The sequence below is a fragment of the Oreochromis aureus genome, linkage group 15 (genome assembly GCF_013358895.1).
Source record: "Oreochromis aureus strain Israel breed Guangdong linkage group 15, ZZ_aureus, whole genome shotgun sequence".
Taxonomy (NCBI): Eukaryota; Metazoa; Chordata; class Actinopteri; order Cichliformes; family Cichlidae; genus Oreochromis; species Oreochromis aureus.
In genome coordinates, this window is record NC_052956.1 from 13,905,426 (window position 1) to 13,930,187 (window position 24,762).

The 24,762-nt window shown below is 39.7% G+C and overlaps 2 protein-coding genes and 1 long non-coding RNA gene across 3 annotated transcripts; 1 reads left to right on the forward strand and 2 right to left on the reverse strand.

Moving 5' to 3' along the window:
- The first annotated feature begins 931 nt into the window (after window positions 1–931).
- On the forward strand, window positions 932–4,748 carry si:ch211-22i13.2 (uncharacterized protein LOC553945 homolog). Its single transcript, XM_031744732.2, has 7 exons — window positions 932–1,097; window positions 1,393–1,468; window positions 2,138–2,302; window positions 2,423–2,481; window positions 2,571–2,660; window positions 3,523–3,612; window positions 3,698–4,748. Exons 1-7 carry the CDS (start codon window positions 1,095–1,097, stop codon window positions 3,746–3,748), a joined length of 534 nt encoding a protein of 177 aa, XP_031600592.2. The 5' UTR covers window positions 932–1,094; the 3' UTR covers window positions 3,749–4,748.
- Window positions 4,749–4,799: 51 nt separating this feature from the next.
- rd3 (retinal degeneration 3, GUCY2D regulator) lies at window positions 4,800–12,931 on the reverse strand. Its single transcript, XM_039598428.1, has 3 exons — window positions 12,684–12,931; window positions 10,754–11,067; window positions 4,800–5,762 (listed from the first exon to the last, which is right to left on the reverse strand). Exons 2-3 carry the CDS (start codon window positions 11,041–11,043, stop codon window positions 5,396–5,398), a joined length of 657 nt encoding a protein of 218 aa, XP_039454362.1. The 5' UTR covers window positions 11,044–11,067; window positions 12,684–12,931; the 3' UTR covers window positions 4,800–5,395.
- A 4,789-nt stretch (window positions 12,932–17,720) lies between these two features.
- LOC120433082 lies at window positions 17,721–19,153 on the reverse strand. The gene is made up of 2 exons (XR_005608306.1): window positions 19,020–19,153; window positions 17,721–18,324 (listed from the first exon to the last, which is right to left on the reverse strand). It is a non-coding gene; the product is annotated as an uncharacterized LOC120433082 (long non-coding RNA).
- Between the last annotated feature and the right edge of the window lie 5,609 nt (window positions 19,154–24,762).

The following is a 24,762-nucleotide window of genomic DNA, read 5'->3' on the forward strand; positions in this document are numbered from 1 at the left end:
TTGATGTAATCACACCCCCACCTTGAACCCATATGTTGCTCCTACTGCACACCTCACCACTGCTTTGCTGTCCTCATGCAGTGTAGGATGAACACAGTGTTTGTGTGGGACAAAGAGAGACGCGTTAACAATGCTGGGATGTAGTGAAATATATAATATAGAAGGCAACTTTTTTTAACATTCTTACTAAGGAAATACAATAATAATAATAATAAAAGAAAGGTCAAGTTTATTCTAATTTATCACTTGTGATAGTTGCTGTATTCGAAGATAGCTGCTGTTCTCCCTGGTAACAATCTTGGTAGATTGGTATACCTGTTTTAAACAAATTATGACTCAGACATATTATGTCAATTCACATCATATTTTCTCCTGTGCAAAATTGAAATACATGTCTAGCAGGAAAAAAAAAATGACCAAAAATTTCCAATGATATTCATCAAAATTTGCAAAGCTGTAGCTTGCAACCTTCTTTAGTGCACATAGCATTTTCTTGATTTTATTTTATACATTTTATTCATTTAATTAAAATAAAAAGCCTTCTTTTCACATACACTGCGTAAAAAGGCGAATTTTAGATGCATCTCCCACAGGACCTGTCAAAATGTGGGACACTCTCTCAAGATATGGGAGAGGAGGACAAGGAATAAAAATATACTTGTCTGCCATTCCTGTTTTCTAATGAAGCATCACAGTTCCTCTCTTGTTAACCTCATAAGCTTTCTCTAGACCACTTATTGATTAAATTATATTCAAAACTCCTTCTCTTTAATTAAATATAATAGTATCGTGAAGTTTACATTTTTACTTGTTTAAAATGTTTTCATCGAGCAAACACAAGCAGCACGAATACTCTGCAATTAATAATATCTCTGTCGCCACTGGGGGCGCTGTGATAGCTTTCGGTTCTTCTCGCGCCTTTGTTTTGAAAGTAGCTTGCACCGGTGCATCATGGGATACAAAATGTTTCCTAAGGTAGCTAACTAGTGCTAATTTACCGGAGATAACTGGTTATAAACTTACAGTTTACCTCTTCTTAAAATCTTTGTAGATAGAAAATATTAATATCATTTTAACTTCACCCAACTGTCGCTATGGTGAGTACAAAAGCTCAGGTTTAATAGCTTATAGCGGGGGTTTTTTAGCTGTAGCTCTGTAAACGTAGCACTGTCTGCAACGTTTACGTGTGTTAAAGGAAAAAAAAGCCTCCAAACAAATCCGATATCCATATCTCCGTATTCTTTTTTTAAGCCATTTATTTGGGGCTTTGTTATTCGTACCTTTGCCAGCTTATCCGGGAGCTTTAAACGGAGACCTGTTTCTTATTACACATAAAACCCGCACATATACACACACGCAACGCAAGCAATAATGATTTCTCTGCGTTTGCAGTCGGCAGAAGCGGACTGTAGAGTGTCCACCTCCTCCAGCTCCAGGAAGGATGAAAGGAAAAGATCAAGAAGCGCAGGCAAGTTTTCCCCCAGTGCTACCGGTTGCTCTTTCATTTTATTTATTTTTTATTTTTAATTAGAGTTAACAGCTGAAGACACATGTGACGTTACGGCTGGGTATAGATAAATAGATGAATAGATACTTAATTGATCTCAAGGGAAATTATAGCAGCCAACAGTGTAAAACAGTGTCTCATGTTGGTGACTGGTGATCAAAGAGTGGACTGATTGTTGCTGAGAAGAAGGAAAACTGACTGTTAAATTAGTGTTTACCTATTATGTTTACTATATATCGTTATAGTAGATGCAACATATCTCTCCAAATCTATTAAAAGATGTGACTGAAAGTCTTCATTTTTTGTAAAGATATAGCAGCAAAAAATACATAAAAGAGACTGAGTTCACATTAGCAGAAAAAAAATAAAACAGGACACATTTCCTTTCTGTTTCACTGCACCTAGAGCTATATAAATGCTTAAAAATAGTAAAAACCAGAGTACAAACTGTGTTTGTGTATGTAATATTCAAAATTAAACCTTAGTGACCAATTATACTACCTTACTGTGTTTCGCTTCCAGACACTGTCAGTCAAGGGAAATGCTGAATGGCTGCATTTGTAATTTTGTAAATATGGCTTTCGTTAGTTTGTTGTGTAATTACATTTTTGTTTTGCCCCTTTTTTTCAGGAAGAGAAAAAAGGAGGCGGAAACGCAGCCGTAGCAGATCTTCCTCATCATCCTCTTCCAGCTCATCATCATCATCATCGTCTGCGTCTGCATTGTCATCTTCATCGTCATCTTCGGGTTCTTCACGGTCATCCAGCCGAAGTCGCAGCAGCTCTAGCAGTAGTGGTAAGTGTGCACTGAATGTCTGAAATGTATCTAAAAAAATCTTTTTTCTCCTGAAGTGTCTCGTCACAGTGCTGATATCTGTTTGGATTCACCTCAGTGTGTTATTTCTGTTCTTGTTAGACTCTCGCAGTAAGTCCAGAAAACAGTCCAAGAAAAGGAGAAAGGACAAACATAAAAAAGTAATTTACTATTCATTTGTTAGCTTATTTTGCCAAAGAATTTTTAAGCCCCAAGAAAACTGAATTATGCTCTTTTCTTTTCTATCCAGAAAGGGAAGAAAGAGAAACGGTCTAAACGTAAGAAAGAAAAGAAGTCAAAAGGAGAGGAGGACAGCTCAGGACCTGTACAGATCTCCAAGGTAGGAAAACATTCAGCAAAAGCCTTTACGTGTTTCTGTTAGATGGCTGTGTTATATTGGTGCATTATATCATGTAAATATATTCATGCATTTGCAAACAGTTCTTTCACAGGAAGAATAGAGTGATTAATTTTTAAGATTACGGACTAGCACTTTAATCATTAGGTGTTCTCACAATGGCCAAAGATGAATTACAGAATAAGTCTATTCATCTTTATTCTTAGACTAAAACATGCAACAATTACTACTCATCCTCCTCATCTTTGAGGTGGGAATAACAAAGCACACAAGCACCTGTCCAAATGAAGCTCGCCTCACCATAAAGTCCCCTCCAAAATCCTATAGACCATAAAGGACTTCTAATATCAAAACCATCCATAATAGATGGTAATATTCTTCATTTTACAACTTTGTTTTTAAAGAGTTGTGACTCCAGCCTGGCTAATATTATAGGCATGTTAAAGTTCACATGGAACACCCAAACTTTTTCATCTTTAATTGCTTTGATCCGTGCGCATCTTCGCGTTTTCCGACATTTTTGTTCCATCCTTAACTTGGCTTTTATTTTGAAAATTGACCTCATTCTTTATTCTTTTCCTGTACCTGACTTCCTGCCATCCTCATACGCCGTGTGCAGCTTCCATGCATAATAAACCCAGTGCTGTGTTAAGCATCACAGAACAAAGAGCCGTTTCTGGGACATGCTGTGATGCATTTCTTCAAATTGCAAGTGTTGTCTTGAGTACAGTCTGTGTTTGCATTGATATTGGAATGTGATAAAAAGCCTGTCTGGCATTTTCCTGGCATTAGTTAGAAGTTGAACTGATAAGATTCTTGAAAATTAAATATGTTTTTCTTTCAGTATTTGAAGGACAAGAAAAAGGGCAAATACAGCATGATTTCTGGGAAGAAGATAAAGATGAAAGTAAAGAAATCAAAGAAAGACAAACAGGTAAGCAATCAGATGTGCCTTTTTGTAGTTTATAGATTGTTTGTTGTTTTTTCACTTGTCTTATGCGTGCTTTGTTTTCTTACAGCGAGACAAAAATCGAGCAGAGCTTCTGGAGTTCTTGAACTCTACCCTGTAATCCCGCTGTGAACACCAGTCCTGTTTGTCAGGCCCAGACACCTCAGCAGATCTCAGGAAAAATTAAAAAGAGTTTTCTGAGAAGGAAATGATGACTGTAAATTGAGTTGCCACAGAAAGGCAGCAGCAACGTGGCTGGAGTGCAGGAGGAGATATTTCTGTGGGCAAAACAAGAAGCATTCACACCGCAGGCTCATGATGTAAGCGGTGTTATTATTAAGCATTTGGGTAAAAAGTTCATCTGTGGTCAACCAGATGGAAATAAAGTTGCTCACCTGCTACGCTCTGACTTCTCAGATTTGCTCGCAGTTTGAATATGTCACCTCTTTCAAAAAAAGAACACCCTATTTAGGTCACAACATACCATTTCACAAAATACTGAATTCAGTCAGATAGTAATTGGTTCAGAAGAGATATGGGCTTAGATCTATATGTGTCTTCCATGTGTGAAGCTGGCTCCAACATTACCCACAGTGTATCTCAGCCACCGGCAGCCTGGTCGGAGTCTCGTGTAGCAACAAAAAGAGGACTGATCAAGTCACACCCTCTGATTTTCTTTTTTTGTAATAAACCTGATTTAAAGATTTGAAAACAGACTTTGCTGTTCTTCTTTCAGCTCTTAGTTACTTGGGTTTCGTACATTCATTTTCTGTTTGTAGCTGACGAGAATTGTGGTTGCGAAAGTGCAAGTCTGATTGTGTGTTGAAATAACAGTTTTTAATATGTATATTATGTTAAAAATGCGAATCGACTCTGTATTGTTGAATTATTATAGTAAGTCTTATTCATAACCATTTATTCTCTCATGAACAATGTTTCAAAATCAGTCATTTTTATTGGATTGACATATAAAAACACAAACACTGTCAGTTCCTCTTGTATGGAGACCATGTCAAGATGTTTATGGATGATGGATGAAACCTTTTATGTATTGTTGAATAATGGTGGGTGACAAATGGAGCAGAAACAGCAATTAAAGTGCGTCAAAGCTTTTACTTTGATCTGACAGCCTTTGATGATTAATTCCCCTCCCCCCCCCCCAACCCCTCCCCGCCAACATCCTCTGGCAAATAAAGAGCACAGGAAGAGAGCTTTCAGTTCACCGACCTTGGATGATGAATTATGTTCCTGGGTCCTTCTGTGCAGTTCAGGAGGAAACGTGTGACTCACCTTCTCATTGGATTAAGTGAATCATTTGTTTTAAGACTATTTTCCTTCTATACAAAAACTGTATGAACAAAATCTATAGCCCTGCCCTGCCTGTGTAGTCTGACCTAGCACCAAGTGTCTCCTCCCAATAAACAGCAGTTTAAATTAGATTAATTTCCCTATTAGGCTACAGTAAAAAGCCCTCAGTGCTTAGATGCCAAATCTCTGCAAAATGAAAGAGGCATCACTTCAAGTAGCGATAATCTCATGAAACTTCTTTCAAGTACTGAGAAATATTTAAAATATAAACTAGAAAAAAGACACTTCAGATAAGAGAGTAAAGCAGGATCAAATGCTGATTGGTACTGTACTGTAAAACCAGGAGGACAGATGGACTCATCCTCTCTCCTGGTGCAAAAGTGGACACTGCTACGAAGCATTAGTCCTACTGAAACGTCCAACCACCATCATCGCCATCTCTGTCCCGTGAACTCCCGCATCAAACAATCTTACTGCTGCCGGTTCCTTTGTATCTAAAGTCAGGCATGCTCCACACTCTCTGCATCTTCTCGTCCTTGTCCATTCCTCTCTCCACGTCCTCTGACACGGTTTTGAGGTCGCTTAGACCCGCCCCTTCAGCTGCAGCAGAGGTCAGGCCCACTGTGCTTCCAAACGGGTTGATCTTGATCCGCGATCTAAAGTTCATGAGGGAAACGCTCATGGCACGTTTGTTGTTCCACTGGCGAGCAAGTCGCTCCGCCTCCTGCTCCTCCTTCAGGTGATCCAGAGCCTCCATGAGGACGGAGCGAAACAGACCAGAAACTTCATGCACTTCGGGCTCGTTGGCCTGCATGGCCTCCCTGAACCTGTGCAAAGAAATGAAACAGTGATAGTGTGGTTGTCAGTGTGATGGTTTTTTAATTGGCTTTTTTCTTTTGGTTGTTTTGTGCACCCTTTCTACAAAAAGACGCCATTAAAAATGTTTTTCATTTAAAAAATTTGAAAATTATTAGTAATTAGCTTCTAATTAACTCATACAACAATGCTGAGTTATTTAGAGTCACATTTCCTACCTCTATATACTTTTGTTAGGTTCAGATGCTTGTAAAGAAAAACATGAAATCAGCCAATCGCACGGAAGCAGCTCAGTGCATTTAGGAATGGAGACTTCATAGAGACGACCTGCTGAAGCTCAAACTGAACATCAAAAGGGGCAAAAGAAGCCATTTCCTTTGCAGCGCTCTGTTCAGCAGGGCTGCCGCCTGTCCCCTGCTCTATTTGCTCTGGCATCAGAGCCCCTTGCGATTAAGACAAGAGCACATCCAAAAATACAAGGGCTCTTGGTCGGAGTGGTTGAAACTGTTATTAGTTTGTACGCAGACGATATACTATTACACCTGCGTAATGCAGAAGAATCTGTACCATCCCTTCTTAATTTGGTCACCTCATTTGGCAAAATTTCAGGATATTAGGAATTAACTGGGTTAAAAGTGAACTTATGCCTTTATCTAAAACCTGTTTGCAAAGTTTTCTTTGTAATGTTCCATTCAAAATAGTTAACAACCATCTCACATACCTTGGATTAACTGTTCCTAAAGATCCCAAATTAATTTTTAGCTTGAACTTTGCTGAATTTTTATCAACATTAAAGCATAATATCGAGTCATGGAAAATTCTTCCCCTATCTATGGTCGGTCGTATAAATTCCATAAAAAATGGTCTCTCTTCCTAGATTTCTGTATCTTTGCCAAAATCTTCCTATTTATCTCACTTCCTCTTTCTTTAAGGAGTTGGACTCAATTATTACTTCTTACATATGGAACAACAAGAATCCTAGGATTTCAAAACTACATCTACAAAAATCCAAATCGGAGGGAGGTCTGAGTTTACCAATATTTAAACATTATTACTGGGCTGCAAATCTAAGAGCTTTGACCTTCTGGCACCAGACATCCCCAGATCTTGGTAATTCCAACACCCCCCTTTGGGTTAAAATGGAGGCTGACATTGTAAGGGACTCCTCTCTAGAGGCCCCGCTTTTCTCAAAAGTAGGGAGGGCTGAGATTTTAAACTAAATTAGAGGGTTTTTTTGAACTGCCAAACTCCTCTGTGCAGGCACCAATATGTGATAACCATGCCTTTTTTCCTCCTTGGGATGATAAATCCTACTATGTTTGGAAGGAGAAGGGCTTAACCAAATTCAAAGATCTTTATATAGATGGAAAATTTGCATCATTTAATCAGCTTAAGCAAAAGTTCAATTTACCGCATTCACATTTTTACCGTTACCTACAAATCAGGCATTCTATGCAATCCAATATGAAGAATTACCAAGATGTTCCAAATGAACATAACCTTTTTAAGGTGCTCCTGAGCCCTCCTTACTCCAAACATTTGATTTCTACAATTGTACATTTGTTTGATGACAGCACTGAAGTGCAGACTATGAGGATAAGAGACGCTTGGAGGGAGGAATTGGGCAAAGAAATATCAGAATCAATTTGGGACAAATGCTTATCAAAAATTCATTCCTGCTCTGTTAACAGCAGACATCAATTAATACAACTTAAAATTGTCCATCGGCTACATTACTCCAAGGTTCGGCTACACAAAATTTATCCTTCAACTTCCCCCATACGTGACAGATGTAAAATATCAGAGAGCACGTTGGCTCACGCTTTCTGGCATTGCCCCTCATTGACCAATTTCTGGTCCAAAATATTTGATTGGTACTCTAAAGCTTATGGGATTTCCATCTCACCCAATACCTTCCAGAACTATCCCTGAGACTGTGCGGGTGCCAATTGATCTCGGAATGATGACTGCGAAAAGACTTATTCTAAAGGAATGGAAGTCCGCTGCTCCTCCCTCCTTCAGTTTCTGGCTCAATGACATGTTATCAGTCATTCAATTGGAAAAAGTTAGATACCTGCAAAAATGTAAAAATTAAAAATTAAAATAAAAAATTGAAAAAAAAGGGGGGGGGGGGCAAAAGAAAGGATATTTGCTACAAGACAGACTGGTCTGAATATTTCAGAAACTGCTGATCTGCTGGGATTTTCCTGCACAACTATGTAAGCAGTTTTATTACATTAAATCTGAGCATTGTGAGATAACATGATGCAACCTAGGTTCTTTGTCTTGTGTCCTTGATGAGTGCAGTGGAGTGACAGCAGATGCCTTTTAATACAAACACGCTCACATTATAACACCTGCTTGTTCTTCTAGCTGTGAATCACTTGAGATCCTCAAAGCAGGACTGTCTATATGTGTGAAATGTGTGAAAGCGACTATGGTCAAATGATCTGATAAAAGGATGCTGGTCAGAACTAATGCTGGAACTGCACAAGTCAGTTAATGAGCATCATCATTTTCTAGCAAACTCTGTGTTTCTTTTGTCAATACGTTCGATAAATTAAATCTTTCGACACGTCCCATGACATGTAATGCTCAGAGCCATCTTAACCTGCCTGTAACAGATGAGGATCCATGTGATGGCAAATGTTCCTCCTCTGCCAACAAGTGCCTGAGGCCCTAACAAACCTTTAAATAGAAAACCAGGGAACCAGTTGCTCAGTAAGTACTTCAAACTGACTCATAATTGGCCTTTTCATCAACTCATGCTAGCTCAGATTTAGCATCTCTGCTGTTGTTTTTATGATTCGAAAAACATAATTTTAGAAATACAGTGAAATATTCCTATTAAGGATACAATTTAGTTTGGCAAGAAATTTAAAAAGAAACGAAAATCCATCCTTAGGCCTTCATATGTCATGATCCTGGGCTGACTTCTCAACCCTAGTAATCTGACTCAGTTATAATTAATACTGGTTAAATGTCTTATGTAAGGTAAGATGTTCAAAATCGTGTTATTAATGTGTTTGGCTGGCACAAACCTTTTCTTTTCGGTTGTAAAACAGATTAAAAATTAACCACCTTTACCAATAGAGTCACTCAGTTTCATTTTATGTATGAAACTGAGTAAGTTTAATATGAATTTAAAGATGACACTTTTAACAATTCCCCAGAAACCAGACTCACCAGACGGTATATCTAACCTAAAACTGCTTGTTTAAAAAAAAAAATAAACACTGCTATTTTGGGGCGGGGGGATCTCCCAGTTGCCCTGTGGCAGCTGGAACAGGCCCCAGTCTCCCTTCTACCTTGAACTGGACAAAAAAATGGATGAATAAATCCAATTTTACTTTGTTAAACACACTTTATAGTAAGACAGCTGAGTTCTTTACCCACATGAGGCAAACTGAGATTGCAAAAACATGGTCATCTTGGTCCCTGCTGTGTTGGTGACTTCCAGTTACCATTTAGCACCTCACCTCTTACTCATATTAACGTTGTTAAACTCTAACAAGGCACCTGGGACCTCTGCAGCTTTCTATGAACAGATGCTAAGATGAGTTCAGGAAGTCTCTGCCGGAGATTAAATGGCTTTGAATGCACCAGAGCATTAAAGTCACGTGTCAAATGACGGAGAAGCTGGCCATCTTATCAGTTTGCCTCACAAAACCTTCCCCTGGTCTGTGCCAAAGATGACGCTTAAGTGTGTCTCATAAAAGTGTTAACACAAACAGAATTAGGGAGGGGTTATAGTTGGTTACAGACACAGAACAGTAGCCATTCCTGTTTTAATGACCACCAGAGTGCCTCATGCCTAGTTGATGCAGTGTAGTGAAATGTCTCAAACTGTCACAAAAGATTTTGTTGTCTTAAAAGGAATCAACACAGTCAGCGACAATACCCAGGTCGGTGTGGATTTTAAATGATACTCAGTTGGTACTAAAGGGTCTAAACTGTGCCAAAAAATAAGCCTCATGCATTACATCACCAGCAGTTTAAACACTGATACAAGGCAAGATGGAACTATGCTTTCTGACCCTACTATCTGAATAATGTACCAGAAATCAGGACAGGAGTGGCCCTCAATGTGGTCTTCTGCTGCTGTAGCCCACCTGCTTCAAGGTTTAGCGTGATGAATAACAGCATCTATACAGCTTGGTTATGCATGGCTGTATAACCATCAGCTTGAAGTCCGGTCATTCTCCTCTGAACTGCCGTTCACAGGATAGTTTGTCTTTTCTAGAAAATTCTCTTTAATCCCTAGAGATGGTTGTGTGGGAATATCCCAGTAGATCAGCAGTTTCTGAAATACTCAGACTAGCCGGTCTGTCAATGGCAGTCATTTAAAGTCACTGAAATCACGTTTCTACTCCACTCTGATGCTCAGTTTGAACTTCAGCAGGTTGTCTTGAACATGTCTACATTTCTAAATGCATTGAGTTGCTGCTATGATATTTGCTGATTAGTTATTTGATTTAACAAGCACTTGAACAAGTGGAAGTAATGAAGTGTCCAGTGGGTGTGTCTATAAATACCTGGGGGTAAAAAAAAGGCCAGATCCAAATTAGCCTCTTTTCTGCCCTAGTACTTAGGAAGCATGCTAACACAGCTGTCCCCAACCCCCGGGCCACGTGAGTCTTTTGGTACCGGGCAGCGAGAGTTGAGGCTGGGGTGTGAAATTTATGGTTTTCAGGGTTTTATCGTTTTTTTTATCATTTTTTTTAATCGTTTTTATCGTTTACTTGGTTTCCCTGGGTCTTTTCCCGTCTGTTATGAATAAATCTTGTTTTTGGTACCGGTTCTGGTTTTATTTTGTTATTTATCCGCAACTTGTAGCTATCCTCATTCATTTCATAAGGCGTCATGAGATAGTGGCTCTGAAGTCAAACTGTCTTCACATTTAATAAAAGAAAAGTAGATTTTTGGCAACAAGGAAATAATATGGTATACTGCCAAACTGCTATAGAGATTTTGATCTCACGCCTAGTCACTATCACCTTACTTGAGTATGACCAGCCCACAACAGGATGGGGGCACCTTGGCACAGAGGTCCTCCAGGCCAAGCCTCTCGCCTGTACTGATGTTGTAGGTGGACCGGGGCGTGCTGGCTAGCCAGCTGTAGTCGACCCCAGTCTTCATGCGTCGGTACTCGTTCTCCTTCTCTCTCTGTTGCTTCTCGGACTCCTTCAGCTGCCAGCTGAGCTCGAGCATCAGGGTGTCGGTGACCACGTCGGCCGGGTCCCGGCGGGGAGTCCGGTAATACGGCTCGTTCCAGCTGAACCAGGAGGCCATGGCCGTGTCCTCCTTCACTGTTCCCTGATGAGGGGCAATGACAAGCAGACTTCAAGTTTATTTCTGAAAAGCTGTGTCTGTGAGAACAGAGCATTCATTCAGACAGACCACAAAGTCAAAATCAGCCTCATCCCAGATCAGCTGAACTCCCTTCCAGCCCTCATCAGCTGACGAGTCAGCTGACGCTCTTTTATGCATCCAACTGGCAATACAGGTTGTGCTATTTAAGCTGCATTAACCTGCCAGTTCTTGGACATCTGCAAGCCACTTTGCAACCCACCTCTGTTGCTCTGCTCTGTGAGCATTTTTGCTTCTGCTGTCCCAGAACAGAGCCACACTGCCAAATATGAATTATAGCAGATGGAAATAACATTCTTATTCTCACTCAAGTGATAAAGAAATAAATAATGTGTTTAGAAAGAGACACGCTTGAAATGTTTAATTGGAATCTGTGGACGTTTGAAAATGGTACCAATAAAACATAACAAACAGCACCGAGTTGACCTGCAACAAATTTTAATGTTTTGATGAACATTCATTTTGTAAAACAAAGCATCCTCTGAAGTGTGTTCGACATCTGCATATATTTCAAAAAGACGACATCCACCATGCTGCGTCGGCTCTTTGTTCTGCAGGTGTCATATCTGCTCCAAAGGATCTCTATTCAAGCCGATCAATAGTGGGCCTTTTGTTAGTTTGTATTAAAAAGCACAGCTGTGCAGGCCACTGATTCATGTGTCGTGACTGAGTCATTATTTAGGATTTTAAAGCATTGCTTTTACATGATGGGACTTTGGCACCTTTTTTTTCTAAATGAAAAGCAGTGTTTACAATTCACAGCTTACAAATCTAAGTCCCATTTTTAGTGTTTTTTCTTGTGTAGATGTTGTTTTCAGCATGACCAGCCCCTTTAATGCTTGACCACAGTGTTTTTATGGTAGGTAATCTATTTACATGCTGGAGGTATCTTCTGGGCCACATCAACTGTACATGCGCCTCCAGGTGCTGTGGCTACGATAAAACATGCGCTGAGAAAACCTTTCACAACAGCGCGATGGAGTGAGATTACAGCCCTACCTCGACCCCAAGTGGCCAGCACTTTAGCTCCTAACAATGGAGCAAGTAAAAGAGTCACTGCATCAGTATGTTTTACATCAGGAAGGACAAAGCCCGCATTATTCAATCGATCAAGTAATCAGAAAACAAAACAAGCATCTTTTTTTTAATCAGAAGTCCAAAATATTAAACTTGCTAGAAAGTAAAATCAGAAAATAAAAAAGTAAAAATGAGTCATTTAAAGAAAAATGACATAAACTAAAACCACAAAATAACCAAGCATTGAACGACCTTTAATCTCAAGTTGTTTTTGGAATATTTGTTAATAAATGACCTAAAAGATCACTGGATTTCCAGCCATTGTCAATTAATTTCTCTGTCAATAACAACCATTTAAACTGACCACTCCTTTCAGCCCTGAATTGGAGAGAGCTGCTCTCTTTCAGGACTCCAAATCTGAGTGATTTCTTATTTATAAGTGGCGTGAATACCAGAAAAAAAAATTACATGCCTTCCTGAAGTCAGATTTTTTCATCTTTCAGCCTTTATTTTAACCCAGCTTGTTGCTTCAAAGAATGGCTTACCTCTTCCTTGTTTCTGAAGTTTTCTTTGCTCTCCACAAGATATAAAATCACCGTAGAGCCGAACAGTAAAAGTCCTCAGGAAGCAGAAGAGCTGGGTGGATGTCGAAGAGACTGGCTGAATGAAACGCAGAGAGAAGAGAGAGGAGAAATGGTTTTTCTCTCTTCTCCTCTCAGCATTATCGCCACCTCTCGCCCTCCCCTCCTCCCAGGAGCCTCTCTGGCCTGCCTTTACTTGTTGCGGGAGGTTGGGGGCACCATCTCCAATGGGAGCCGTTGGATCATGGCCCCTGATGAAGTGCTTATGTAGCTCTTTACGATCCGCCGTTGCCATAGAGACACTTGTAAGCCTATTTGTCCACAATAAGCTCCATCAGCTGAAAAGGGAGCCTGAGAGCGATGAAGAGGCAGATAAAGAGGACAGAGTGGGTTGAGCAGCGAGAAGGAAAGAGGAAGACAAATCAAAGAATGTTGTTCGGAGGACAGTGTTAGTGGCGTGGGAGCTCGGCGGTGCACGGACAACACCTGCGGGAGGTCATCCTGTGTAAATGAACAAATTAACTTCCCGCAGATAATGGGAGTCACTGGGTTACACTGGATGGTCCTGAATTATTGGAGGGGAGGAAATGTGCTAATTACAGGAGGAAATGTTTGTCAGTGTGTGTGATGCACAGGATAGAGTCCAGACTTAATGTGCAGTTGTTGTGTAGGAGGAAATCAAGGTTTGTTGGCTTATTCTGTGTGTAGGTGTGAGCAGCAGCAGCAGCAACAGCAGCTAACCTCTGACAGTTTCCTTCTGTGCATTTTCACTATAACCTTAAAATCCTCATCACCCTTCCATTACAGCACAACGCCATCCTCCTCCTCCTCTTTAGCGATACACTGCTAAATAAAATGCTGGATGAACCGCGACCTCGGTTTAGTCACTGCAGAAGAATCCATTACTGAGAGTGCTCACTAAGTAAAACAACAGAAACATTTATATTCACTGCTCCATCTTCCAATGATAAAATGGTGACACTGATATAAAAAGAAATAACATAAAAGCTCTAAATGTGTCACAATATTTATGGTTCATAAAAATATTGCAGCAAACAATTCAAGCATGATGAAAAGTACTTTTTTCACAGTGACATGACAGTAAGTTACCGTAAATAATACTCACTGTAAATACATGCATCACTACATTTACTAATTCTTGCTATTACAACAGAAACAGGGGCTTGAATTTAGAAAGTGTTGTGTCCTAAGTGCCTGGCTAAATGTAAAAAAAAAATTAATCATGTTGAGGAACTATTGAGGAAGTCAAAAATCAAACAATCCAAAGATTATGTAGTTAACATTTCCCATTTATTTACCAGTCATTGTATACACTTTATCTATCTCATATCCAGAATTACCAGTTAGCCCAGCATGGATGTCTTTGAACTATGGGAGGACACGAGAGCATCTGGAGGAAACATGCAGGCACAAGGATAACGTACAGACTGCACACAGAAAGGGCCCCCAGAGAGTTGACAGTGCTAACCACGATACCGCTGCTGTAGTGATGCCAGCTATGAAAACTCAAAATTTATTCATAAGAGTCCTGTGGGCAACACTTGGCAATGGTGGGGAGGAAGAACTCCTTCTTTACAGGAGAAGGCTTCAGGCAGAACACAGATTATAGAGAGACTGTTAACAATAAATCACACCTTAAGCTAACATCGTATCAAGGGATAGCATTTCCCATCATGCCATGAGGATTAAAGATAAAGATGAGATGAGATGGTTTAGCAAGCTGCACCCAGAGACCATATGGATGCATCACACAGTCCCAGAGACCTGCTAATTAGTAAGATCCAAATAAAATCCTAGAATTTTACGCAGTCAGTCAGTACAATTATATGGCAAACAATATGGCACAGAAAACGGTATTATTTGTAAGATAAAGGCATAACGAATAATCCAAAAGGAAACAAAAGCACAACGCAGTTATTCCAGTTAGCAGAAGTGAAGCAAGGCAGACATCTAGTAGCTATAGACACCTGTATCGGCATCCACCAGTCTGTCAAAGATGACACACCCTCAATAATAAGCCTTAATAATTTCACCAGGTGAGTTAAAAAACTGATTATTTTTGTGGAAAATTGAGCATTTTAACATGAGCTGAGCTCAGGAAGAAGGCTCAAAACTCATGAAACTGTTCTTTCTTAAATGCATGCCACAATGTGCCTCAAAACTACGTAACAATCTAAATAATGATGTAGTGTTAAAGTAAGAAAGTAAATCTGTCATGTGAATAAGTATGCTGTCTCTGCGTAAGAGTATGAATATAAAACACAAAGAGCTTTTTCAGTCGGCCAGGCAGCTGAAGACAGATAGAGCTGCACTGTGGGCACCATTCCTCCGTGCAGATAGAGTGAAAGTGTGTAGGGGGAGGGTGCATTGGCTGGATTGGACCTCAGCCACAGTCTCCTGAGCCCTGCCTGATCAGGTGTGGTGCATCTCTAACCAGGTCAGCTCCACTCACCAGTTTCCTGGAAGAGAGATGAAGACAGTGCGAACAAGGAGAACAAGAGTTCACATGATTCAAGTCTGTCTTAAAGCTGCAGTCAGCACACACATCATATGAAAGAGGTATGACATGCTGCAGCACTTCCTTGTGTTTCTGTAGCGTTTTTGTGAAGGCGCTGTAAAATGAAGAGGAAGTATTTTTCTGTAAATAAGTTACGAAGGGAATTTTTTTAAACAGGACAGATTATTACACCAAGCAAAACTATGTTTAAAGTGCATAGACTCTACACTTTTAGAAAATATATACGGCTCCTTCACTGGAATGATGAACAATAATTGGTAGCACTTTATAATACAGCCTGTCACTTAATTCTCCTGTAATTAAATTGAATATCAGGGTATTATATTTGAAATTACAATGCAATTATATTTATCTACAAATACTTAAAGGTAGGTGCATTAGAATAAGAGATCAGATTTTTACAGGAAGCAAAAATTATTATTATTATTGCAAGAAAATTTAATTAATCTTTAAGTAATTATAATGTGTACCTCATTTTAAGTAGTGCCTGATTAATTTGAAATATTGTATAACTTAAGGTATATGACAGGAAAGGAGATGTAAATTATTCTGTACATAATTTCAAATGCTGCATAATTTTAAGGAGTGCAAACGTAGTGGAAAACGTTCTTCATACTTAATTGTAATGTAAGTAACTTTATGTAATGCCTAAATTCTGGGTATTATGCAGAAAAGGGGACAAATTATAATGTAAGCAATTTTAAGTACACAGTCATTTCAAAGAAAAACAATCAATATTTTCCCACCTTACATTGTTAGCACACTGTACCTTTCAAGGCTTGGAGGTAAGGGGGTAACGAACCTGACTTGTTACCCCCTTATTCCATCCATCCACTCTCTGCCGCTTATCCTTTTCAGGGTCGCGAGGAAGCTGGAGCCTATCCCAGCTGTCTTGGGGCAAGAGGCAGGGTACACCCTGAACAGGTCGCCAGTCTGTCTCAGGGCTAACACATAGACATAGACAACCATTCGCACTCACATTCACAACTATGGGCAGTTTAGAGTTTCCAATTAACCTATCCCCACTAACTGCATGTCTTTGGACTGTGGGAGGAAACCGGAGTACCCCCTAATTCCAGTGTGCCTAAATTAAGTATTTGTAGTTAAATATTATTATACTGTAATTTCAAATAAAATACATTTAGTTACAGGGGAATTATGCCCTTAGTCATGGGCTGTATTATCAAACATTACCTTTACCGTGGTTATTAAAATCTCTTCATTCCCATCTTATTTCCTGAATGATTAATGCTAAACGAAAAGAGGGGGGAAAAATATCAGCATTCAGGTTGCCAGGTTGTGAACATCTATCTGGTTGATGTATTCATGTACATGTAATGTAATCTAAAAGTGTTAATGTAGCTCTTTAGTTAAGTGGGCACTTTGACCATTTTCTTTCTGTACATGGGTCTAATCTGTTTAATAATAATAACCTACAACCTAAAGATCCTGTGTCACCTACAGCTCAAGATTAAGTGATATTGATCAGTCCAAGTCTCTATACTGCCTAATTTCCCATGAGTTTTTATTAAAAATGAATCCAAGGTGGGTTTTCAATGAAAAGCTGCACATGCACTGAGTTTTCGGGCACTTCTTTACAAATAGAAGATGTCATATAACACAGGATGAAGGCACTGCATACTTCCAAACATCCAACACAATTGTGTCATGGTTTCAGTCTGTCTGGCTGGATTGAGGCCTCCACTATCCAAAGGTAGTCTGTCTGCCACAGTTTGAAGGTGACAGATGGGCAGGTAAGCGCTCGCTGTAATCCAACCAGATGACAGTTTTAATCCTCTAAAGTGATTCCCTCCATCCGCCCCATGTTAAACTCAGAGTGAGCGGCGACGGGGCTCGGACAGTGCGTCACTGGCGCTGAGTTCATTTGGACGCTTTGGCAGATTTGATGTGTGATCTGATGCATCTCACTTCTGGGTAGCATACTGGTTAGAATCACACTGTCTGCATTTGCACTGAGTCACAAACAATTGCCAGGTGGGTGAAAATTATTACAGTGGGACAGCGTGGTGTTTTTCTGGGAAAATAGGCTCTTAAATGGGTTTCCGTGACTGCCCAAGCATGTTTTGCATTAAACGATCAGAAAAAGTCCATCAAAACCAGTCAGGATGTGCATTTAAAAAGAAATCATTCCACATTTTGCACAATTCATTCATCATGCTTATTTTAGCATGAAGACTGGTACTGTGCTGGTAGCTATGAGGTCCTAATGAGAGCTTTGCAGGCTTATTTTAATGTGTTGTTTTATCCAAACTGTGAAGCACTTTGTAACTGGGTGTTTTTTTAAAGTGCTACGCAAATAATATTGTTGTTGTTTTAAATATGTGCCCTAAATATGTGGGCTACTCTTGTTTACTGTGCTGCTACTGGTCACAATAATATAAGGAACCTCTGTAGTAAAGTGAAACAGTGAAAAAACAGTGAAAAATATCAAATGCAGAGGGTTGTTTTTTTACACTTTATTTTAGCTGTCATAAAGCCAGAAGCAGGTTATACCCTGGATAGGTTGCCAATCCATTTCAGGGCCGAGAAACACAACCATTCACACTCATAGTCTATTTGGAATCACCAGTTAACCTAACCGACATGCTTTTGAACTGTGGGAGGAAGAACAGTTTGAACCAGCACAGACATGGGGAAAATATGTAAACTCCACTCAGATTCAAACCCGGGGCCCAAAGGTGCTAATCCCTTCACCTACGCCCATCCTAAAAAACAGATAAACCAAAAACCTTCTCCTGGTCTTTCCCGTTTTTACACTGATCATTTTTCAGGCCTAAACTGTTCCTTGTAAATGTCCTCTTTGTGCTCCAATATGTTATTATTTCAACACGTGGCACTTCACTGCAAACAGCTCAGCATCAAGCATCAAAAATCTATTTTTGCTGTACTAGTAAATTTGCTTTGATTACTAAGAGTGAACAAGGTGATTTCATTCTACAGCTGACCATGATAAATAAACCTCTTAAGCTCCATGAGGTGAACAGGACACGGCAAATGTAGACAGTGAGTCAGAGTGACACAAGCAGGGGATTGATCGCAGGAAGCCTGGAAAACAATATTGAGAAGGTGTGAACAACAATAGACATCATGCTCCAGTGAGGCAGCTGGTCGCACTCTGGTCATTTTCATGTATATACTGGGATTTCCATAAATCCAATCAAGTTCTCACTCAGTTTTATCCATGTTAAAATCTGCATTTAAATACTTTGTAATGCTTTGAACTTCCTTTGTGCTAAAGTGGCCTGCATCTAATTTAGCATTTAGCCTTTTAGCAATCTACTTAAAATCATAATGAAACCAGATGATTAAGTTCCTCTTAGAGCCTCATGCTTTTGCAATACCCAAACCCACCACAAGGGGGAAGAAGCTGACCACGTTAGCTGCCAAGAGGCTTCATATACACCCCGCATAAACTCGTTTATTTCTTTATCTCTGCAAGAACGTGGAGTTTGCTGGTAAAATAGTCACCACAGGTTTTGGGTGGAGAAAAAGGGGAGCAGAGGGAGCAAGCTGTTTTGTTTTGAGAACTCATGCTTGACATTCTTGAGATGAAAAGCCTGAAAAGTTGGATCAAACAAACAACGGGCAGCCTCACCTGCTGAACAAACATTATTCCACATGCATGAACACATTCCTGAACTATCAACACAAATGAAAGGGGCGAGGAGGACTTCAGCAGATATTTATCTGTTAGGTGTTATCTGTTAGCGGAGGGACGTGTGCAGAACTGTCACACTAACCTTCAGAGCTCGTTGCGCATTAAAGTGAAGTGTCATCATGGCCAGACACGGTGCTGAACGTGAGCTTGGTTTCATTGTCAGCCTCTTTTCCACACGCGTCGGGCTTTGTGCGCTCCACACTGAAGTAAACTGAGTAAGAGTCACATGATGAGCCGAGCACAAAACACTGGCACTGACGTCAGAGGTCTGTTCCTCTGACACTGACTTTTTGTCTCTTTTTTTTTTTCAGATATTTTCTCTGTTCCGTGATAAATATCCAACTTGTGAGTTCTCAAAGCTGTTTGATCTCGCCACAGTCTTGTATTGTCTCCCAAGGGGGGAAAAAAGTGACAATCTAAACTCTGGTCTCATAATCTGACCTTGAGCCCTGACCTTTATTTACTGGTGTGAAAATGCCCCCAAACTCTAACTTCAGCAAAGGTTTAGTGGATAAAACCTTTTAAACACATTTTCGATTATTAAAAGGAATAGTTCAATATATGTTTGAGACAGTAACTCTGGCTCTGTCCACAGATGACAAAATCCACCTGTAGCATCCACAACGCTCACAAACATGTCATATACATCTCTGGTTCATCATTTGTGAGTTTTAAAGCCCTTCTCACCTCTGTGTGCTGAATGTTATGGATGGTTGGTCTACTTTGTCCTTCTAAAGACTTCATATAATCATATCCTTACTAATAAGGTCATCTTACTTACTGATCTGCATCTGTCAGAAAAGTATGGGAAGCGGTTGTCTTCGGTCCCAAGAATCTTAAAGTTCCTTCGTACCTTCTTCTGCCTGGAGCGATCAGAAGAGAATGACCAGATTGTGTCAAGCTGATAAGAATGCAACTTAACTTAATTAACCAATGAAGTGCTATAAGCTGGAAGCTTTTGAATCTCAGTCTTGATTTATTTGTGTGTATTTTTGCCACTTCTTCTGACTGAACTGATGTCTTTCTTGGAGAAGGCATTTAAACATGATGGGTTTTTTTCTCCAGGTTAAACAACAGTTTGAAAAAAAAATACTTAAAAAGTAAGAAAGAAGGTGTCATCTAGAAGTTTCCATTTCCATTTAATTCCATTGGATTTCAGCTCCTAAATATTCATGATTTTATGCTGAATGAATGAAAGTACACCCTGAATCCTTTTGGTTATTATCTCACTTAAAATAAACAAAGCATCCCATTAAAGAAGGCGTAATCTGGATGGCAGCATGTGTTGTTTCTTTTTTTGATATTTTGAAGCATATTTTTGTTGTAAATTTTAAAAGCAGGTTCTTCACTGTGAAAAGATTTTTAAATGAATGGAGGATTTGATAAGAGTTTCTGGAAACCAAAGGCAAGAAAAGTAACGAAGAACTGCGATGCAGAAAAATCCACTTATCAGAGGGCCTTGGTCCTGCTATCATGGTGTTTCATTGTTTCTTTTATTCAATCCACCTCCTTCATTGTTCGACTCAAACTTTTGATTATTTTGTAACCCTAAAGCCCTGGAAGAAAGGACATGTTATCAGACTTCTGCCTGGAAGTGAAATTGGCCTGACAGCAATGTCCCAAACTGCCCTCTGCTGTGACAATGGGGAAGGAAATGCAGGGCAGATCACATGAGAGCAGAGACTGAGGGAAAAAAAAAACTCCAAAATGCTGACATCCCCATTTTCATTGGCTTTTGTCCAGCGGCCCATTTTACTAGAAAAGCCTCTGTGGGGTGTGTGGATTGTTGAGTGTGTACTAAGGTCAGTGAATCTGTGCTGCGACATGAATGTTCTCATAGATCATCGCAGTCAGAGGAGATGGAAAAGAAGCCATAAAGAAACTTTAAAATCAAGCAAAAAAAAGCGTTTACATGTACAAGATACATCATACAAGTATTTAATGAAATATTTTTTTTATTTATATTCCAGTGCAAAATCACAAATTTAGAGGATTACTTGAACTGGTGGTCTAGCACCAGTCCTTTGATGCAAATGTCAGTTCTGCATTTATGGTAACCTTCAGGAAACATGCAGAGGTATTTCTTAACTTTAACTGTACAGCTCTTTAACACCATTGTGCAAAAGTCTTCCGCCTAAAAGAAGGGTTTTAAAAAAGGCATCTAACTCCAGGGATGAACCACTGTTGTGTCTATACATAATTGATTACTTAGCAAAAGAACGAATATTAAATATTATCTTATATTATCACACTTTGTTACTAAGCATCTCTGTGCAGCATCATTTGTTACCATTTCTTACTTTTGTTACCATTTCTTACATTTGTTACCATTTCTTAGAAGATGGTAACAAATGAATGAAATGAAAAATGTCAAGTTTGACAGGCATAAAACTATATTTTTGTACAACAAGGTGATTCTCAATGAGCTTTTGGACAGATATTTGGGATCTCCACATTATGTGCAGTTTCTCAAAATAAATAAATAAAAAAATACGAAACCTGGACAAGGAACAAATGGGAATCAGTCATGGACTGGCCTCCTCAGAGCAGAGTCAGATCATCTTGACAAAAATGGAACAAAAGGCAGCCGACATCCAAAGAAGAGAATTATTCCTGAAGACTGCTGAAGTATAGACAAGACTGACTGTGTTGAAGGAGGTAATATCAAATTAGAACTGTACAAAATCTGTTTTGTACCTTAATTACTTAAATTTTTGGTGCATGTTTGCACGTTTCAATAAATTGTTCCCATTTTCTTAGCAAAATATAAGGAAATGAGGGATGGCTCGTGATTTTGCACAGTACTGTATATAAAAGATAGAAATACCTAAATTGACATCACCTGTAGGTTTGTGAAACTTGGCTTTGAAACCTTAATTTTAGTACTACGGCCACCGCCATGCTGTCTTGTGTTTTAGGTGGTCTGTTAGGACAAATAACCGCACAGGAAGCAACACTTGTCAGGTAACTGTATTAAAAATACTACAAAGGTAAAAACACAGCTTCTTGCCAGACCCACTGATACCTGTAAGTGCTAAACTATTTAAACCTGCATTGACTGACAAGACAGTACAAAGATTAACATGGTAAAACATACACTAGACACATATAAAATCATTTTCCACATCACTTTTCCATCCAAATTCAAGCAAAATAATCATGTTTCTTTCCTCATTTTTCTTTTCCTCATCGTCTCTTGAGAGAAACATCTGGCTCCATTATCCTTTTTTTTGCGCACCAGGGACTTGTAGACTGCCAAACTGCTGTTTGAATCTGTGACGTTAAAAAAAAAAGCTGTGCGTGAAAAGCCCTAAAGTGGGCTGAAAAACAAAGTGTCAAAACACCTGGTTACAGCTGAGGGGAACGGCAGAGGTGTGGGCATGCTGAAAGTGACACCTTTAACCATCTACATCAAGCTCTCAAAGCAGCTCTGTCCCCAACATGTCCAAAAAACACGAACAAGACTAGTGATGACATACTTTACAAAAACACGTTATGTAAAACAAATCCCAGCGTTCCCTGTTCACTGGACTGCACTGACATCGGCCTGCCAGCTTACAGTCGGCTAGTCAGCTTGGCATGGCCACCCTGAGGCGTGATTTGCTGGCTGTCACGGCCATATTGCAATGGCAGATGGGTAGAAATGTAATGAAATGAAAGAATAAAATCCTCCAGGAAAACTGGAGTTCGCCTTCTGTGCAGAATGATCTCTCTTAAGCCTGGATGTTGGGAAATTACTGGCTAATTGATTTAGTCTATATTCAAAGTCTGTGTTTCCAAACACTGCAAACAGTCCCTGTTTGTCTCAGCTGCACTGACAGTGATGTTGCTCAGCATCGTGAGGATAAAGTGTTGTTTATCTGGCAGAGAAAGTTAGCCTCATGTACTTTTCTAATGAAATGAAAGTGAAATGAAAGGCTTTCACTTGTAATGTCATGTGGGGAAAGCATTTCTGAAAGCTTTGTTTTCAGAAAAGCAATGTCGCACAATAAATGTATCTACATTTGATTGATAATAACAACATCCATAAATTAAATTATTATTATATAGCTTTGACCCTTTTCACTTTCCTCTGTTGTGGTTTATTTCCTCTCACAACTGAGCGAACATTGTTGCACAAAATGTGGAAAATGAGAGGGAACATTTCTGTTATCACTATAACTCTGATCAATGAATAATACCAGCTAATACCAGCTTAGCACTGAAAAACACAAAGAACTTGGACCTGGTGCTTTGAATAAATACTGTTTCTAGTCAGCTGAAAGTTCTGATGGTTATTTTCTAAGCAGTCAAAGATACACTGCGGGTTTGTTTGAAATAATGTCTTTAGCATCAATGTTCAGTGAACTGACTTTGGCGTCTTTATTGTGCAGTCAAAAAGAAACAAGCTCCCTCAGGTTGGATGGAGAGTGCTGGTCAACTTCAGTTTTTAGGCCTCCTCCGAGATTTGTTGGGATCAGATTGGACTACTCCAAGATCTCCTGAGAGAAAAATTTGTTCTAAATCTTCAGCCCAACCTACGGTCCTCGGCACCTTTTGGCTAACTCCCCGTTGGCTGTCAGGTACCTTTAGAAGTCAGACTGGTGGAGTATGTCACGCCCAACCAGTCACAGCAGACGGCTGCCCCTCCATCTGATAGAGGGTTCTTCCTGTTAAAAGGGGAGCTTTTCCTTCCCCCTGTCACCAAGTGCTTGCTTATAGAAGGTCGGCTGATTGGTGGGATTTTTTTTCTAATATTGTAGGGTCTTTATCTCACAATATAAAGCACCTTGAGGTGACTGTTGTTCTGATTGGTCTCTGTGTTAATAAAATTGAATTTAATTGAACTCCCAAAGTTCCTCATCTCAACAAACTAACTGTGGATGTTACTCATAGAGACCACTGGGTCTGACCCCAGCCACACTGAGCAAGACTGTGGTTGGTTCTAGTCCTCTTCTGTGTAACCAAATCCAATAAATTTGGTTATTACTGATTCAATGATTGAATAATTTTTTTAATTACGTTAACCAGCGTACATGAAAATACCAACAAAGAGAACAACACTTCAATACAAATTCGAGGGTAAAAGGGTGTACTCTGTTGTCATTGGTAGTTCAGCTTTTAATTTATCCTTACCATGAAAGTGTTAAAGTCCAGATCTGCAGTAACTTCTCCAAATGGAGGACACTGCAGTCATTTTCCCCCCAGAATGCCTTTCATCATAAATAATTTAAAAGACTTAATGCCCTTCAAGAATAAATGAGATGTACAAGACTATAATATGCCGGAGTGCTGGTACATGGAGTGGTTTTTACATGAACGGGATATTTCAGTCTCATCTTTGATTGTTTTTCTTTGTTGCTGTCGAATATTGAACAAAGTCAATTTTAAACTGGGTTTGAAATATAGCAAAATGTGGAATTCACTGAATCTGTGTGTGTGTGTGTGTGTGTGTGTGTGTGTGTGTGTGTGTGTGTGTGTGTGTGTGTGTGTGTGTGTGTGTGTGTGTGTGTGTGTGTAGGAGGGGAGCATATTAAAGCCTCTTCAGTCAGGGATAGTCCTTCTAGTCGTGCTGATTCTCACACATGGTGATGATAGCCTGCGCGTGAGTCAGTCGGGGGAAGAGGGAGGTACGCGGTGTCCAACAGCAGCTCGTACCTGTGCGTTTGTTTCCAAAGATAATGTTTGTGAATCATCACAAATCTGTGAGCTGGAGGCGGAGAACGTCAGGAGAAAAGGAAGCGCGGCTAAGATTGTGTAACAGCAAAAGTCTGTTTGCAGCTTCATCGTGACGTGCGACAAAATGCAGAGGAGTTAATGTTCTGGCCCGATTTAATTATCGCCAA